Here is an 18,005-nt window from a genome sequence, read left to right as displayed (position 1 = left end):
CGTGTTCTGTTTTTGCGGTTCTTAGTTGAAGTTTCGGGGTGTTTGTTCTTTCTTCTTTCCCTCTGGGTGGGTCGTTTGTGCGGCATTGTACGATTCCGAGTTGTTTTAGTCTAGTTGTTGTCTTGGTCCGGGTGTAAGGGTGGAGTTAAGGGTTGTATAGTTATATAGTTGGGTTCTAACAGTGGCTCTCTTTAGTCTCCGTCTCCCTTAGCGACAATGCAAATTTGGGCATGGCGGGCCTGCTAGGTTTGAGACACCTGTATAGTGGGAGAGAGGCCTGTGAAAGCAGTCTGGACAACAGACAATGCAGTTTGGGCACAGCGGCCCTACTAGGTTTGAGACAACTGTATAGAGGGAGAGAGGCCCATCAATGTAATTTGGGCACGGTGGCCCTGCTAAGTTTGAGACACCTGTATAGTGGGAGAAAAGCCTATCAGTGCAGTTTGGAGAACAGACAATGCAATTTGGGCACGGCGGCCCTGCTAGGTTTGAGACACCTGTATAGTGTGGGGGTGGCCCATCAGTGCAGTTTGGAGAACAGACAATGCAATTTGGGCAAGGCGGCCTTCTATCTGCTACGTTTGAGAGACACCTGTATAGTGGGAGAGAGGCCTATCAATGCAGTTTGGAGAACAGACAATGCAATTTGGGCGCGGCGGCCCTGCTAGGTTTGAGACACCTGTATAGTGTGGGAGTGGCCTATCAGTGCAGTTTGGAGAACAGACAATGCAATTTGGGCACGGCGGCCCTTCTATCAATGCAGTTTGGAGAACAGACAATGCAATTTGGGTGCGGTGGCCCTTCTATCAAATGCAGTTTGGGGCAACGAGGTTAGGTATCTGGTGTAAAGCTGTACCTCTCCCAACCCTGGCCCTCCTACCTTACTGGTCCTTGTAGTCGCTGGTTGACGGCTGGCCACTGGGGTGGCTTCCCCTGCAGACACTTCCTGGAGTTGCCTCTGTTGGAGTCGCCCTTGGCCTTGGGGCCCTTAGCCGCTGGGGGCTGCCGGGCAGAGGGCTGCCCTGGGGGGACCGGTGATAAAGGCTGGAGGGACCAATGAGAACGGTGCTGGGAGAGGAGGAGAGGCGGGCTTTGGTTGGTGAAAGGCAGTGGGCGCCTGCAGCGCGGGTCGCTAGACCCTGGGCCCGGAAGCCCAGTAACCAATCACGGGCGGTGGGCGGGTTGGGAGGGAGCAGGGACACGCTCGGGGAGGGATGCGGGAGGAAGGGGGGGTCTGCAGGGCAAAATGGAGGTCGGGGGCTGCAAGCACTCACCTGCCGATGATTTTTTAGGAGGCAGTGGGCGCCTGCAGCGCGGGTCGCTAGGCCCTGTGGCCTGGAAGCCCAGTAACCAATCACGGGTGGTGGGCGGGTTGGGAGGCGGGAGGGAGCAGGGACACGCTCGGGGAGGGATGCGGTGGGAAGGGGGGGGTCTGCAGGGCAAAATGGAGGTCGGGGGCTGCAAGCACTCACCTGCCGATGATTTTTTAGGAGGCCAGAGGATGAGGATTACATGAGGCCACAAGCCACAGGGCGAGAGAAAGAACCAGGCTGCACGAACAGCAGGCCGGGGCTTGCAGACATGGTCAGACACAAATAGCACATTACAAACCTAAAATGACATGGGGTCATCTGCAGAAAAACAGAATAAATCCTCAAAATGCAGACCAGAAGAGCTCTGTGATGCAGCCGAGCTAGACAATGGTCATTCACCAGCGTGGGAAGACAAACAGTTCTCAGTAACACGGACATGAAGTGAAACATGGAATCGTTAACGCTGAGGGCACTCTCACAGGCAAAAGTGGTACCAACAGTTACATTGGGAACACAGTCATTCTAATCACCCTGGGAAGGTGCACAGAGCCCGGAGAACAGAGCTTGGTCTCAGGCCTGGAGAGATCAGCTCCAGCCAATCAAGCAACAGAAATCCAGGTGTATGGCAGACGAAAAGGGTCAATGGTAATCCAGTGACCCTGCAACAATGTAATAGATGGGGAAGGGCCAGGCCAGCCACCTGACATGTCAGGGCCAATCTACCAAGATCTATAGGTGCTATCCATAATGGATTCAACTCCAATCATCCAACCTGAAGGACACGAAGGTTTTTTGGAGAATGGCCCCTGTTGCGACACAAGAGTGCAACAAAATACCAAGACACGGGCTCGGGAGCAGCGATTCTGGGAATTTTAAATGTCCTGTATGATTACTGTCGGTTTGTGGAATAAACGACAGTTCCAACTTGCCCTTGGCTGAATCCTCCGTTTGTATACTGGGGAAGGGTCGTTTGGCCTTGGGTGCTGAGACACAGCTCGTAGTATCCCCCATACTACTGGCATACCTAGCCAACAATATGCATCACCATATAACCAGAGGTCTAAGGTAGAAGGGCGAACTGAGATTAGATACGGAAGGAACCAGTAGAGAAATTGAAACCTCAAGCAGTCACCTGGGTAGCTGAAAGGGGGCATTCGACAACCAAGGAAACAGCAAAAAATAAATAATGAACACAGCAGAGAACCACAGAACACTTAAACTATGTGTTAGACCAACAGAGATGTATGAAATTTAGCACTCACCACACTTGACCTAAGTTGTGGACATTGGCATGGGCACTGACCGTACGGAGTTGTGAATGAAGGCAGGTGCCGCCACTTGACGTAATTCCAAGCGTGGGCATGTGGCACGTTTCGAAGGGGCTGGGAGCGATAGCCTGCATAGCTGGACAGCAATGCCAACTAACCAATCCGTTAATATTTCACCCCTCTGGATACGCCTCTCAAACGCTAACCAAACACAAACACAAGCCTACAACACAACAATCCGGACAAACACTACATTGCAACAACAAAAACACAGACTTGCACAACACCACACGACTACCGACCGTAAAACATCCCAAGCCCAGCCAATGGACCCACCGAGCTGAGTGCGCAAACAGCACATCACTGCTCTTGCACTTTTCCAGCTTACTCCCACTAACTCACCCCCCCTTCCCTTTTTTTTCCAGTGCTGTCAGGGGACTACTCTGGGGGTGAAAATGTTAAAGGATATTTGTATCGCGCACTAACATATGTCCACGCATACCCAACAGGGAAGAAGTGGCAGAATAACCGAGGAGAGGATTAAAAAGACCAGATTTAGTACCAACTATGAGAGCCTTTCCCCAAGTAACTGGTTGTTTACTACTATAGTTTAGGCACAGACTTTAGTTCTTAGACTAGTGTAAAAGTGTTAGGACTGGATTGCTATACCCTGGCGGAAAGATGTATAGGAGGCCAACCTAGACAGTGAATAAAGGACAACTATGAGAGCTGTAGCCAAAAATATCAAGGTAGCATTGAGAGTGGTCAAGGCCACGTCTCAGGAAGAGGGGAGCCTGGTCAAGGGTCCTCAATGAGTCCACAAGGCAAGTAATCAAGGATTACAATTAGACAAGTAGTTAAAACACTATTTATTTACAAATTCAAAGTTCCAAGTAGTTTTGTAAGGCAGGAAAAAAGTTATGTGGGTCTTGCGAACGGGAAACCAGTTCCAGAAGTCGGGTAAGTGTCTCTTCTAATGAATAAAACTGTCCCCAGTTTTCAGAGGTCTTGTGTGACCAAGCAATGGCAAAGCTAAACTATTGTAAACGTTTTTAAAAAGTTAGGAAATCTTTTTAAGGGGGGGTGCAGGGGGAGATACGGGTTCAGGCAAGTACAACTGTAACTCACCCCGTACTACAGTTTCTTTTTGGACTTGGCAGGTCTTCAGAGGGTTGTCAGAGGTCGCGTTCGCAACAGTTTCTTAAAGACCTTGGTGCCCAGGAGTTGGGGGTTCGAGTGAATCCACTGTCAGCCACAGATGACGAATGCAGCTCGCTCGAGTGTAGACAACCTCTCAGCACATGACCGGATGCAGGAAATCAGTTTCTGGCGATTATAACTGTTGCAGAGCAACAAGAGGGTACACAGTCATCGCGTTCAGAGTCGGCCTCATAATCGCGGGGCCCTTGGAGGCTGGAATCCCGAAATTATGCAGCGACAGCTCTTGTAGGATAAGCTGGTGGTACACAAGGATCCGGGCCAAACGTGGATCAGAAACATCTACAGCACGGTAGCCCAACATTTGAGCTAGTCAGCCATCGGGTGGTCCTGGGGCACTCCTTCACTGGACTACATGTCGAGATTGGTTGGTGCCACCGCTCCAGTTGTCAAAGCTCCACTGAAAGACTTCTGACAATCGCTTTCAAGGCAGGGCTCTTGCAGGACTGCAGCAGAGGTTGGTCACCAGACCTTCAGGAGGGTCCAAGGTCTCCTCACTAGTCTTCAGAAATGCAGAGGTATACAGTAATAACGACAAACATTTTCAGTGACACCCGAATAACTAAAAAATGGCGATATTTTTTACAAAATTATGTGGGGGTGGGGGTGAGGGGCAGGAGCCCCCCAAATAAAAACAAAAGAAGGAGTTATTTAGGTGTTGCTAAAATTGCATGTCGTTATTTGTGGTGTTGTAAAGACATGGGGCCCAATGCAGGATACTTGGCTTCTTCCAGGATCTCTGGTACATGGCTGTGGCACACCTGTTTCTGATAAGATCTGCCCCACTCATGCATACCAGCAGTGGTCCCATCAGTGATCCCTGTGGGTCTCATGCAAGCATGCACACCAGACTTCGGAACCAGTATGTGGATTGGAACCAGACAGTCCCAGCCCACCTCCTGGGCACACACACACACACACCCACCCACCCACCCGGCCCTGCTCTAGCCCGCGAAAACAAAAGCTTTCCAGGACAAGTGCATAACCTTAAAACTAATTTCCGGACCTGGCAGGAAGAAGGCCACAGGACAAGATGGCACTGCCATCTTAGGACACTAGCCACAGTTAGCAACCAGACATGGTAAATGTGGCAAGGCCAACAAGCAGTAGTGTAAAAATAGTCAAAATGCAACTGCTGCCACCCGCTTATCTTTAGACACATCCAAAAGTAACCAAATACCCCTAGTGTAGTCTATGGTCATACAAAAGAAACCCCATTACACTGCATTGTAAGATGCATTGTGCAATGACAAAACGATACCCAAAGAAATTGATAACGTGCAACAAGAAAAGGGAAACAGTTTGACAGCCTTAATGACTAGTCAGTTTCCCAATAACAATGAGGAAAAGCGCAGTGGGGTACTGGGAAAAGTCAGGAGTTTGGAGGAAAAGTTGCTAAAAAGAGAAACCTTTCCCAACAAAGAAGCTACAACTTCCCGATTACAGTGGTCAGGAAGCCTTATTACAAGAGTACATCTCACACTGGGTTAGAGGGCCTGCGTCTCAAGCAGGAGTGTAAACGTGTCGCTTCAATGCTCATTCGACCATTGAACAGCTAACATGCAAGGCAATCCAGGTTCAAGATCACCTATATTCAAGATTGGAAAGAGTGGTCATTGCCCAACTTAACTAGGTTATTAACAACATTCTTAACTGCTAGCTTTCACACCACTTGGCAGTACAGAATTGGTGACAATGCCCAAGCCGGACAAACTCAGCAACATGGTGAATTCTTGTCAGGTGCCATGTTCCTTGTAGATTTGTTAGAAGCATTCGGCACAATAGATCATGGCATACTGAAAAAGTGGGCCATGTTCAGTCAATGGGTGTATTGAATCTTTTACTGCCTCCTCAGCCGGCCACCATTTCTGTTCTGCACCTAGTAAACAGGCATGGGAGGCTGCCGGAGTCAGCACTCTAGTATTTTCATCCAACCTTTAATGAAAGTATTGGAAAAAGCATGGATTACAATTAAATTGTAATCTCCTCCATGTTAAAGCAAGCACATTTCACTCTGAACAACTGGGATCAATGCTGGATGACTGAATAAGCTAATCCTATTGGTGGGATATCCAGAGACTAATCAGCAATCACATATTTGGCTTCCTACTTGGCTCTTGCCCTCTACTGGTCTAAAGTTTGGGCGCCTTGTCACTCAAATCCCAGATAGCAGCGGTTCCATAAAAACACATGCCTTTTCCCAACCAAGCGCATAAAACTAAAGCAGCGTTAACACTCACAATGTCTCCCATCCACTAGATCAACTACATATACCTACATGATCCATCACCCACAGAGACTACAAAATACTGAAGCCATTATAATTCACATCGATCTTCTAGACCATTCACCCTTTAAGTTTAAAGGCTTAGAAAAGGTTAAAAGCAAGTGTATTCAAAGACTAATGTGCAGATGTCCAAGTGCTGAAAATGCACCTGGCAGTCGACATAAGCGGAAGAATGTGATGCATAGTAAACCATAACCTTGCTCTGCCATCGAAGCATCCAGAACAGTTCAAAGTCTGAACAAGTACTGTACAGAGAAATCTGCCTTGAAGCAGTAAAGGGATGCAGCAACGGCCATGAGGAGCAAAAGGAGTGTGGAGCAGACAGACCCCACTCTACAGCGCACGCAGAGATCCTAACCATCCAGGTTTGGGTACACACCCATTAAAGAAAATTGAACTCTGCCATTTTGTAACAGGACCAACAAGACCAATTCTGCCAGGGGCTTAGCAGAGATATCGCACCCTCTCATCTGCACAATTCAAAGCACAGCTTGTCATGGTCTTTAAACATGGCACACATTAGAAAAGCTCTGGGCATCACATCACTCAGAATCTGACATTTGAGCCAAGGGCCTCAAAACAAAGGCACATTTTGATTGGGCCATTATATCCTGGTGGTTCCTAGAGAATGGGATTTACATCCTTTGGCCCTACAGAAGTGTTGTACTACAACTCCCATCAGCTCTAGCCAGCTGAGTCATAAAATGGTAAAGGGATCATGCAACTCTCAGTGCAAAATATCAGATGACCCACAGAGTGCTAGCCCCTGTCCTAGGGATAATCATTCTGTCTCATTTCCACTTTCATGCAGTTTTGTATCCATGCAGACTACCATGAGAGTCCCACGTCCCAACACTTACGTGATAACTGCCTCCAATCCATATAGCTCATACGCCTTGTATATGCACTGTCGGTCGTCTCAGGCCAGTTTAGGAAACGTGCACGTTTAGGTTTCCTAGAATTAAGGATTTATGTCCCCGCCTGCCAATCGTCTCATCATTGTTCTTTACACTCCCATGATCCTACCTCCCCCAACAACTCTCCCATCTCTTCTCTCCATCCCTCGCTGACTTTCGAAGGACCAGTCAGGCTGTTCCTCTCCCCCCATTCGCCCACTGCAACCATGTATACCCTACCCACGTCCCTTCATATAATTAATTTCTTTTTATAACACGCTTAACACCGAAGGTTTCGGAAGGTATTCAAACCTGTGTTGCTCGGCGTCATCTTGCTTCCAAGACAAGCACATGCCACTTAGCTATACTACCCGTGTGGGTATGCAGTGATGTTACTGAAGGGGTAATACTGAAGGTTACAACAAACATTTTCACCGGAAGAAATATCTTACGTTTTTCAAAATACACATATGGGGGTGGGGTAAATGGGAAGATGGGGCTGTTAGGGTGGGCTTATGAGCATTAGCAAGTAGGGGGCTTGGCAGGAGACCACCCTTAAAATAACCCAAAAAAAATGTAATCAGTGACTTTCAGTAAAAAGGTTTTGTTGCTAAAATGTTTGGTGCTACTGTTTTCGGTAACACATGGAACCACCATGTCAATATACACAAGCAAATACCAACCTATACCTCTGTCCTTCCCACACCCCCCCTGAACTCACATTGGGTCTCAGAACGCATAATACATCTGGGGTAACAGCGCCACACAATTCTTACTAATCATTTTGATTCCATCACCCCAAATTCTGATGGCCATCACTGAAACGTGGATTCCCCACCAGACACCAACGCTCTGGCAGCCCTGCACATAGATTTACGCTCGCACTGCTCGTCAGACAATGGTGTTAAAGTCTCCGGATCAGCATGGATACATCAGCACATCCTCACCGTTCCGCTATCACTCACGCCTCAGGGTATAGCGGTCACACAGCATTCCCAACCCTCTTACTTTACACCCGATCTAATGCCCACAGGCACCAAGCCCACCAACCTCTTCTCTGATCTGGACCCCTTACTTTAAATACTCAGTTGATTTTCCTGCTATTAGAACAATTCCAATAGATGCAACAAATCCAACTCGATTCCACTCTGAAAAAAAACTCACCAAAAAAATAAATAAATCTAAAACATTCCCAACCTTCACGCAAGACGGCTATCTCCATCACATTTGTATCATTCCCACAGGTCGTCTCTACTTCATTGACCCCCTCTACATGGACTACTCCCCTATTCCTTTCACCATCTCCATTCCTTCCCCATTCTATCACCTCCCTCCATCTATCATCCATCACCAAACATAAATTCAAGACCAACCTCATGGTCGCCTACCACAACATGTCAACAACTCTGCAAATTCTCCCTCATCTACTTGCTCACTCCATTGGACTTGCCTTGTCCGAATTTTAACTCTGTACTGTTCAGTGATCAATACCCTAACACTTCACTCGCAGCTCTCCCCTGCCATGCAGCTGGTGAGGAAAATGCATCAATGCTTACGCTGCTAGCACAAGGGAGAACCCCCAACCCTCCTTAGCAATCTACAAGGATTATCTCCTGGCCACGGTTCTCAACAAAGCCAAACACTCATTACACAAATCAGGTTTTCTTCTCTACCCTCATACCATTGCAGCATGCCCTATATCCAGCTACTGAACGTGACAGTCTGCCCATCCTTCGCTCTGCCAACCCTTCCGGTGCTCCACAAATACTTAAGGGACGTGCAACCATCACCTCTGCGAACCACTGTCTCTCGACACAAACTTCTATATTCCCAGCCGGACACAAAAAAAAAAAAAATCTGTCATATCCCAGTCTAAAGAAACCAAGTGATGCACCACTTTCTACAGTACAGTCTCTTCCCCCCATACCACTCCAGCATCCTTGATAGGATGATGTTCAAACAGTCAATCCTGCGAATCCCTCACTAAAACCCTGCCTTTAATCTCCTGCCAGGTGGCCAGGCGCTTCCTGATCCCAACCCTGGGGGTGGTGCACTGCGGGAGGATCACCTGGGTGGAGACAGGGCTCAGGTTAGTGAGGAGATTCTGTGGGATGAGATATGGTATTTTTCCTCCCAAGAGGCTGCCAGAAGAGGTTATGGCTTACTGTCATGTTGATATCTCGCAACCTCCTGGTAAAACCGAGATGGTAAACCCCAAGGTTGTAACACCCAAATCCATTATATTAAAAGAAAGACTCCTTTTAGTCCCTAAAAACAAATGCCCTCATCGATACCGAAGGTACACTACAAGGAATGGCGGAAATGATGCCTTCTCTACACCTTGCTCTGATAAAATAAAACCTACAGCCCTTCGGGTAAAATGACTAAGGGAACTAAATCTATCCTTGATAAAGTGTAACTTCATGTCCCAGAATCCCATAGGGACTGAGACGAAGAAGAGGGCCGAAAAGGCATGTAGAAGTGGAGGACAGACAATTAGGTCTAACAGCTCACGCAAAGGTCAGGCAATAGACTAATGACCTGCACCTGAAATCAATTGCCCCACCTAAAAGGCTGCAGCAGGAAAGGGAAGAAGTTGAAGCAGGAGCTGAATGGCTGGCAGTTTATGAGGAAGTGCGATCACTTAGGGACGCCAGGACATGGAGAATACAGATTTCACCTGCAAGTTCTGAGAGGGTGCTGCGTTCACAAACCCTGCCTTGCCTTGGTACTGTAGAGTGAAGATCTTCAGTGGCCCTAATGGCTGCAATTGCAGAGCTGTGACTGTGCTGAAGCCAGAGGCTGGTCGCAAGAAGCAGGTCGAGGGACAGGGGAGTGAAGGAGACTCCCAGTTGGCGTGACACGACCAGAGGCACCCGTGCTGCACAGCTGTGTGGCTCCTAAGTGTGCCTAAAGTCGCAGTAGAAGAGAAAAGGTCGGGAAGTTGAAGCAGACCGCAACTGCAGTGTTCCCAGAGCCGGTGAGTGAGGCTGGCCGTTCAGGTTCACTCAGAAACCCTTGACTAACTTACCAGCTCTGAAGTGGCTTGCGTAAGAGTAGAAGCGCGTATAAACTGTTTGCCGCTGTGAAAGCTATTTTATATCATGGAAATGCATCACGCTCATGCCTAGTAAAAGCCATAGTGCTCGTGTACGAAAAAAATAAAAGCATTTCATTTCCATTTGGGAATTCTTAATGTTGCCGGAGTGGTCCTGTCACTAATAAAAAGGGACAACGCTTTCTAAATTACACCCAAAACACTAATGCGGACTTTCACAATTGTTACAAGATCTTACGGCGTCAAAAGAAGGTCATGTGTGGCCAGAAGGGAGGAGAGAAGTGTGTGTTAATGCGTGGGAATACAAACACGGGACACTTGAGGTTAAAGATCTCCCTACCTTAAAGAGTGGTCGCGTGTGCCTAAATCTGTTTCTCCTTTGAAGATTGAACTTTGTAACATTAAGAACAAGTATTCTTTAAGCCCAGAAGTTGTATTAAGGAGAACAAGCATTACCCAAGCCAAGAAACAAACCATTTCTATAGTGAAGAAAACCATGTTTAAACCTATCCACTGAAGTGATAAAGTTATCAAACGTCCATTGTCCTCTGATACAAGTGTAACATTGTTATCTGAAGTTGGAAGTGTGGCACTACAGCTTCAAGATAGCTACTGGAACCAAGAAGGTGTGAAAAAAGCTGGGGAAGGGAGCTGGGTGCTTGTAAAAAGACTGAATAAATCTGTATTGCTGAGACTGTTGAACTTGAGAGAAAGTCAGTCTGGAAGCAGAGGTATCCTGGTGATACAATATGGCATTTATAACGCGCCTACAAGTGTTTCAAGGCGCGAAAGTGGCAGTAAGGCAGACAGAAGAGGCAAACAGGCTGCCCTTTTCTTGGAGTATATGTCTTGCCTACCTGTAGAGGTCGAAGTGCCTGGTCTTTAAAATGCCTAACAATCCTGAACTATAAAGTGGAAGTAGAAATACCAGAACCATGGTTAAGTATAATACTGTCAGTGGATGCCACATTGATTTTGGTTGAAGGGGCACATTGTGGAACCAAAGAGTGTTTCCGCAGTAACAGTAGTAAAAAGGGTGGTTGTCAAGAGGAAAGCAACAAACCAGAAGAAGCATCCCAATAATAATACCAAATGTACTGCAGAGGTTAAGAACCCCTTATAGAAGGAAACGTTGCTAATCTAGGGGCAATTTATTTATGTTAGGAGTCATTAACTTTGCCTTTATTCATTTGAAACTTTTGTCTTTAATAAAATGTTTAATTCTTAGAAAAACACAGGCAGTTGTCTGCCTTGTTGTTACTGACCCCTAACACACCTATACTTACATGCAATGGGGTCTCCAATCTAGATTGTGGTTGAACACAATCCATGAAGACCATACTCTGTCATAAATTCTCTTACCACAGTCACTCTCCTCCATTCGCATTCTAGACTTTTCTTCTGCCTTTGACATTGTGAATCACTAACTGATGTCTTCCTATCTCGAACGTTCCCCTTCTCAATCTCATGGGACTCCAAGAAATTCCATCACTTTGTCCCCAACAAGCCTCACAAGCCTCCCCAAGTCATGTTTCTCAATGCCTTCAGCACCAACCACCATTTGCCAATGTCTTTTCTTTCCATCACCAACAGCTTGCAACCTTCGGGTTATCTGACAGCAACCTCAAGCTTTACTTATTCATCACAGCTACCGACACTAGTCGGACAACCTCCTAAAACTAGGAAAAATCACCCACATCTCATTCACCACTCAAATAACAGTCACTGAAAGCATCTCACAGTACTTCACCATTTTAAAATCTCTACTCGTCTTCACAACCCACCAGTCCGTTCCTCCCAAATTTCTGTTCCTTTTCCCTACTTGCCCCCACGTCACTGGCATGCTTCCCCGCAGCACCTTCACCATGAAAGCCATTACTTCATTAGTAGGCTCAACGCTTGATGGACGAAGCCCTAGATAATCCTGCCACCAACAAGTCTATCCAAACTAGCCGCCCAAACCACCTCCCCAGTACTCTGCCTTCAGGACTACTGTATTTAATTTGTAAATGTGTCTGGCCTCAAAGTTTTTTAAATTTAGATGTCCCCCAAAGCCCCCCTCTCCCTGGTGCATGTCCTCAATCTTCCCCACTCACCACCACGTATGCACCATTAAATCAAACAATCTTTTAAGCATCTTACAATAAATCTGGTATTCAAATCAACAAACTCTTTCAATAAATACAAATAAGTTGTACCTTGTAATCATCACCAAATCCAGACCAAGTTGGTGATGAACACATGAAGACTTACATTGTTTCTCCTGTCTTGGCAACATGACAAAGGAACTCATCCAGCACAGGACACACTTCCTTCTTCACCCGCTTGTCAAAATCTATAAGATAATAAAAATATGGATTTAGAATGTTTAAATATGGTACAAAAGCAAACCTTTTTACCAATGATCATTCACTTCGTCACCAATTGAACTACCTGTAAGAGCCTGTAAATGCTTTCCAACTGCATCAAAGTTTAACAGATGACATAAACATAAAAACCATGATCTGTAACGCTTAATGCACGATAAAAGGGGCTAAATCATGCGTCGTTCCGCATTACGCATGCCCCCACACCATCAAACCATTCAGCAAGTTCCAAATGATTTGAAACTTGCAAAACAATATAAATATACACTTCATGTAAGTTAGGGCGAGCAGCCAATCAAATTGCTCAGAATAGGCTGATTTGCCTGGTACATGCTTGTGTACCAAGCAAGCGGTTTGCTTTTCTGCCTCGCTAAAGCACATTGTTGACAACAGACCGTGTAAAACAAATTAAAATTGATAAAAGATGCCCATTTTTCCACCCAACTATGCTGCCGCTCAGCCTTGTCTGCGCCATCCCATGCTCTCAGGCTACCACCCTCCCCACAACAGATCCATTAGCACCACAGACGTTTTGCCGTTTAGCAATAATGCCCAGAGTGACACGCCGAGAACTCAGTTGATCTTCCAAACAAAAAATAGAGTGACACATCCAGGGAATTCGCCCCTTCTCCACTAAGCAGCAGTGTCATCCCTCTCCCACCTCACAGGCCAGGGTGGAAGGGGGATGCCTCTCCCACCTCACAGGGCAGAAGGGTCACCCCTGCAAAGTTCTTACTGACCCCGAATGTGTGCAGTGCCATTCGGAAAGGTATATGAAAGGTTATTTTACTCACCTGTGAATTGGCTGCGTCTCTTCCCAAAAGTAATGCTGTTAGCTTCACTTACCATTTCTTTCAGATTATTAGTGTGCAAGTTCGCACACTGGGTCTTGCTTCCCCTGACCTGCTGTATAGCCTGTCTAAACTAAGTCTACCTTGGGTTTTACCTACCTGGAGTAACATGGAGTCATTCTTAAAGTGTAACATTGGGTTTTGATTTCCCTGGTCCGTTTTATACAGATGCTAAAACTGTCTTTGGGGTATACTTACCTTTAAGTTGCTGATAGCTCCATTAAAAAAGGTATATGGGTTGTACTTACCTTGATCTGTCTTGGGCCACTGTAAAATAAGTTAAAAGGTTATTGCTTACCTTAGTCTGTTTTCCACTGAACTGAAAAGCAACTGTAATAGTATATTATAACACTAGGTTTTTACCCGATTAGAATAGCTGTGTGCCATTCTTAAAAAGTGTTCTGTGGTTGTAGCTGACCTTGGTCTGTCTGGTGCAATCCTAAATTAGTGTAGAGTTCTTACTTACCTTAGTCTGTGTTCCAGATTTATTACTTACCTTAGTCTGTGTTCCATTAAGCTGAAAACAACTAATTTTAGATTACAACGAAGGGTCTTACTCATAGTATAACGGTGCGTTATAGTGTTCCACTGACTATTCAGAGAATTATACTTGCAGGCGGGTTCACTAAGTGATTCCTTAACTGAGTGTTACTGCACAACTGCTAGGGTCTAAGTAACTGATAGTTTTGAATCCCAGTGAATAGGTGTTGTCCGATACTAAATGTGTTTGATAAGGTCAGACTTGCCTAGAAATAATGTTAGTTTTCTGAACAAGGTTTATGCTTTGGTATGTGTACTTCAAAGCATTGAGTTGAGTTTTTATAATTCAATGGCCATGTACTTCCCTCCCCCATGCCCAAGATTTATCTTGGGCCAACTTGTATTCATAATAAACCATTCTTTGTTCTGGTTGTCAGTGTTTCTGTTGAACCATTCAACAAGTTCTTTGTACCTCCCTACAGCCCTCCTAAGATAAGCTGGGCTGCTATGTCTACGCCATCATATGCTCAGGTAGCACATCCTTATAAGAGTAGAGTCTTGTACTGTCTCAGTTGAACGGTTTTGCTAAGCCCTTGGTTGGTCTTCAGAAAAACCGCCCAAACACTCCCCCACTGCACAGAGCAGCAGTGTCATCCTTCTCACACCACTCAGGGCACGAGTCTCACCCGCCCCCACCTCACAGTGCAGCAGTGTCAACCCTCCCCACCCCAATGGGCAGCAGTGTCATCCCTCCCCCACAGGGCAGCATCCTTCTCACTCTCACACAGGGCAGCGGTGTCTGGCATGCCTCTCGCACCACACAGGGCAGCAGTGTCTGGCATGCCTCTCGCACCACACAGGGCAGCAGTGTCTGGCATGCCTCTCGCACCACACAGTGCAGCAGTGTGTGCAGTGCAGCAGTGTCTGGCATGCCTCTCGCACCACACAGGGCAGCAGTGTGTGGCATGCCTCTCACACCACACAGGGCAGCAGTGTGTGGCATGCCTCGCACACCACACAGGGCAGCAGTGTGTGGCATGCCTCTCACACCACACAGGGCAGCAGTGTGTGGCATGCCTCTCAAACATCAAAAGGCAAGACAGCAAGTCACCTCTCCCCTCCTCACAATACAGGACAGCCGCTGAGCAGCGCCGACCCTCCCCACCACACAGGGATGCAGTGTTAGCCCCCCCGCTCCTCAAAGGACAGCACCATCATTCAACCACCACACTAGTATTGTGGCTGAAGTGTCTACAGCTGCTCCAATAGTCCAACGTCGCCTTACATTGGTATGTCCACAGTGAGCTCCCCCCCTCAGCTCCCCTCCCCTAATAAACAAGCAGTGCCCATCCCACCCCTCCCTGGGCTGAGACCTTTCAGAGCCTCCTGCAGCCGGTCCAGGTCCATTGTCATAGCTGCAGGGGGCAGGCGCGCCTCCTCCTCCGCCTCCCTCTCGGCTCTCCAGTCACACCGGACGCTCCAAGCAGCGGGACAAGCTCAGCTCGGCTGCCTCCTAGGCCTGCTCACAATAACCAGCCCTCCAACATGGCGGCCGTGACGTCAGCGACTGGGGGCGCGGCCACGGCGAGTCAGTGTGAGCGCCGACTCCTCCCACAAAGAACGTAGCCCGCCCCGGACGGCCGGCCGGCCGGCTGGCACCACCGTGTCTGATAAACACAGAAGAAGGACACGATGGCTAGACAGGGGGGCGACGCCCACCACTGAGCTTCTGTCATGCATAGAGTGTCAATAACACAAAGGAAGGACAAGAGGCACAGATGTGGGCGTCTAATGGGTACTTCATAGTGGGGGGGGAACTGACCAGGCGCTGTCCGCCAGCGTCATGAAAGAAGGCAGCCTTCCTAATAGATCGGCCATCTTGGAAGGATGTGTGTCCGAAATAACTGCGGCCGTAAAGGGCTTAACATATAAGGTTACTTCTGTAGGCTGTGCTAGTTCTCACTTCTATCGATAATTAAACACAATTTGGTGTACACGTTCGTTAAGACAGAATTACATCGGACGTAAATTATGAGGTACCTTCATTACAGGTATCTGCTTTCAAATTATTTTTGGTCAGCATTCCTTATGCCAACTGAAAAGTAAAAGGCTCTTGGAGGTGTTGAAATTGTATTTAATGATTGATGTTCAGGGCTCAGGTTTGGCAGTCTAAAAATATTGCCCTTTAGCCAGGGCTCTCCAAACTGACCTTACCAAAGTTCTTTAAAAATATCATGCAATATTGCTTTTTGTCAGTAGATGTCACCCTAAATAATGTTTAGAATTACAGCATCAGTTAAAGACATTTGAAATTAGGTACTTAATAAACAGGAAAGGGAAATTACACCAGAATACATGTTGTGGCCTAAGGACGACAGGATGCTTAGGTGTGTCTTAAATGTCTTTATTAATAAGACAAACTGGTGGGCATAACTTGTACTTGAGTGGGGTAGAAGAGTTACTCACAGTTCCAATCTGGGCCTTCCAGTTACTTCACTAGAGGCAAGGTGTGCTCATCGGTGGCACTCAGAGGGTTCTTTTTGCCTCCTTTATAGTGGCTCCTTAATAGGAGCAGCGCTGTGAGCCGACCTCTTGGTCTGGCGCTCTGCCAGGATCTGGCGGCAACGCTCTCCGACGTTTTCTTGTGAGCGCTGGCTCGCAAGATCCCGTTGCATCAAGATCTCGCGAGATCGCGCTCCCGCGTTCACGTGACGTCCCCACACACCTCCTTTGCTGGGAAAAGGATAGGATGTCATTCCATGACAAAGTCTGCAAACTTGCTGGGTTTCCTTTTCTCTCTTTGAGGTCTGCCTTGATCCAGAAACGGGGCAGGGCTGCGGGAGCACTCTTGGGGAGATGCGGGTGATTCAGGTTCTCCTTGTCTTGCCCTTCACTGTGACTCCCTGAGTGGAGTTGGGGAGTGTACACTTGAGAACTCGTCGCCGTAGGGTGACTCTTCATGACTGGTGAGGGTTTTTCGGATGGCTCTTGTTGGTCTGGGTCTTCTCCAGCCAAGGTGGTACCAGTGTGGATGCTGCCCTTCTCCCGCTTAGCAGATGGAAAGGTGAAACGCCGGTGATGGCGTTGGGGGTGATGCGGTGGGCTGCGAAAGCCTCCTTGAACGTCTTGTACGGGTTTAGGCCCGAGGCATGCACTAGTTGCAGCGCCCCTTTGATGAAGCAGTTCACCCGCTCGACCATGCCATTGGCCTGTGGGTGGTAGAGACTTGCTCTCCGCTGCCGAATGTTGTTGTTGTTGAGGAATTTCTCCATTTCTCGAGAGACCAACTGGACTCCATTGTCCGTCACAATTTCAATATGGTGGTGAGTGCTTCGATGACTGTGCTTGTGGTGATGTCCGAGGTGAAGTCGACTTAGACCCATTTGAGAAATAGTCGACCGTGACTATCCCATATTTATGTTCTGGGGGCATGCTGTCCAGGGGCCCGATGAAATCCAACCCTAGTTTGCGCCACACTCCTTTGGGGACTTCGGTGGGCAGCATAGGGGCTTGTCTCACAGCCAGACGCTTGTCACTGTTGGTGCACTCATGGCACCTTTCGACCATTTGTCGTATGTCCTGATCCATCTCTGGCCACCAATAGGCGTTGCGTATCCTGCATCGGGTCATGTTGCATCCCAGATGGCCTGAGTGTGCTTTGCACAGGATCACTTTGCGAATTCCGCTGGGCGGGATCACTTGGTCGCCTCTCAGAATGAGACCGTTCATGGTGGTGATTTCGTCGTTCACCTTCCAGTATGGACATAGGCCTTCCGGGATTGCTCTTTCGTCAGGCCACCCTTTGCGGGCCCAGGCTTCTACGCACCTTAGTGTCTCGTGTGTGTACTCTTGCAGTTTTGCAGCGATCCTGGCCGGTCTCTGGGTGGCAGTCTTGGTTCCACCCGGGCTCAACACGTGGATGAGGGGTTTGTGGTCGGTGACTAGTCTAAATTTCGTGCCCCAAACATAAGACCTGAAGTAATCGATGGCCCAGGCACATGCCAACATTTCTTTTTCAACGGTGGAGTAATTCTTCTCCGCTGATGATAGGGCTTTTGATGCAAACGCCACAATGTTTTCAGTGTCGCCCTTCTTCTGGGTCAGGGTGGCCCCCAGCCCGTACGCGCTGGCGTCTGTTGTGATACAGGTGTCCCATTCAGGGTTGAACGGTTTCAGGCATGGTACGTGTAGAATTCTCCTTTTGATTTCAGCGAAGGCTTCATTTTGTTCTGGCCCCCAGGAGTAGGCTGCCCCTTTCTTCAGAAGCT

At 47.7% G+C, this 18,005-nt stretch overlaps 1 protein-coding gene across 1 annotated transcript in view; it reads right to left on the bottom strand.

Moving 5' to 3' along the window:
* PPP4R2 (protein phosphatase 4 regulatory subunit 2) overlaps positions 1-15,361 on the bottom strand; it is a 143,243-nt gene extending 127,882 nt beyond the window's left edge. Inside the window, exons 1-2 of the mRNA XM_069643213.1 lie at positions 15,111-15,361; positions 12,294-12,375 (exon numbers count right to left, since the gene is read on the bottom strand). Of these exons, the coding sequence (XP_069499314.1) occupies positions 12,294-12,375; positions 15,111-15,150 (122 nt within the window). The 5' untranslated portion in view covers positions 15,151-15,361. The remainder of the gene's footprint in view (positions 1-12,293; positions 12,376-15,110) is intronic.
* Positions 15,362-18,005: the final 2,644 nt, after the last annotated feature.

The sequence above is a fragment of the Ambystoma mexicanum genome, chromosome 2p, assembly GCF_040938575.1.
Source record: "Ambystoma mexicanum isolate Mex_15411 chromosome 2p, UKY_AmexF1_1, whole genome shotgun sequence".
NCBI lineage: Eukaryota > Metazoa > Chordata > Amphibia > Caudata > Ambystomatidae > Ambystoma > Ambystoma mexicanum.
This window is presented reverse-complemented; position numbering and strand designations above follow the sequence as displayed.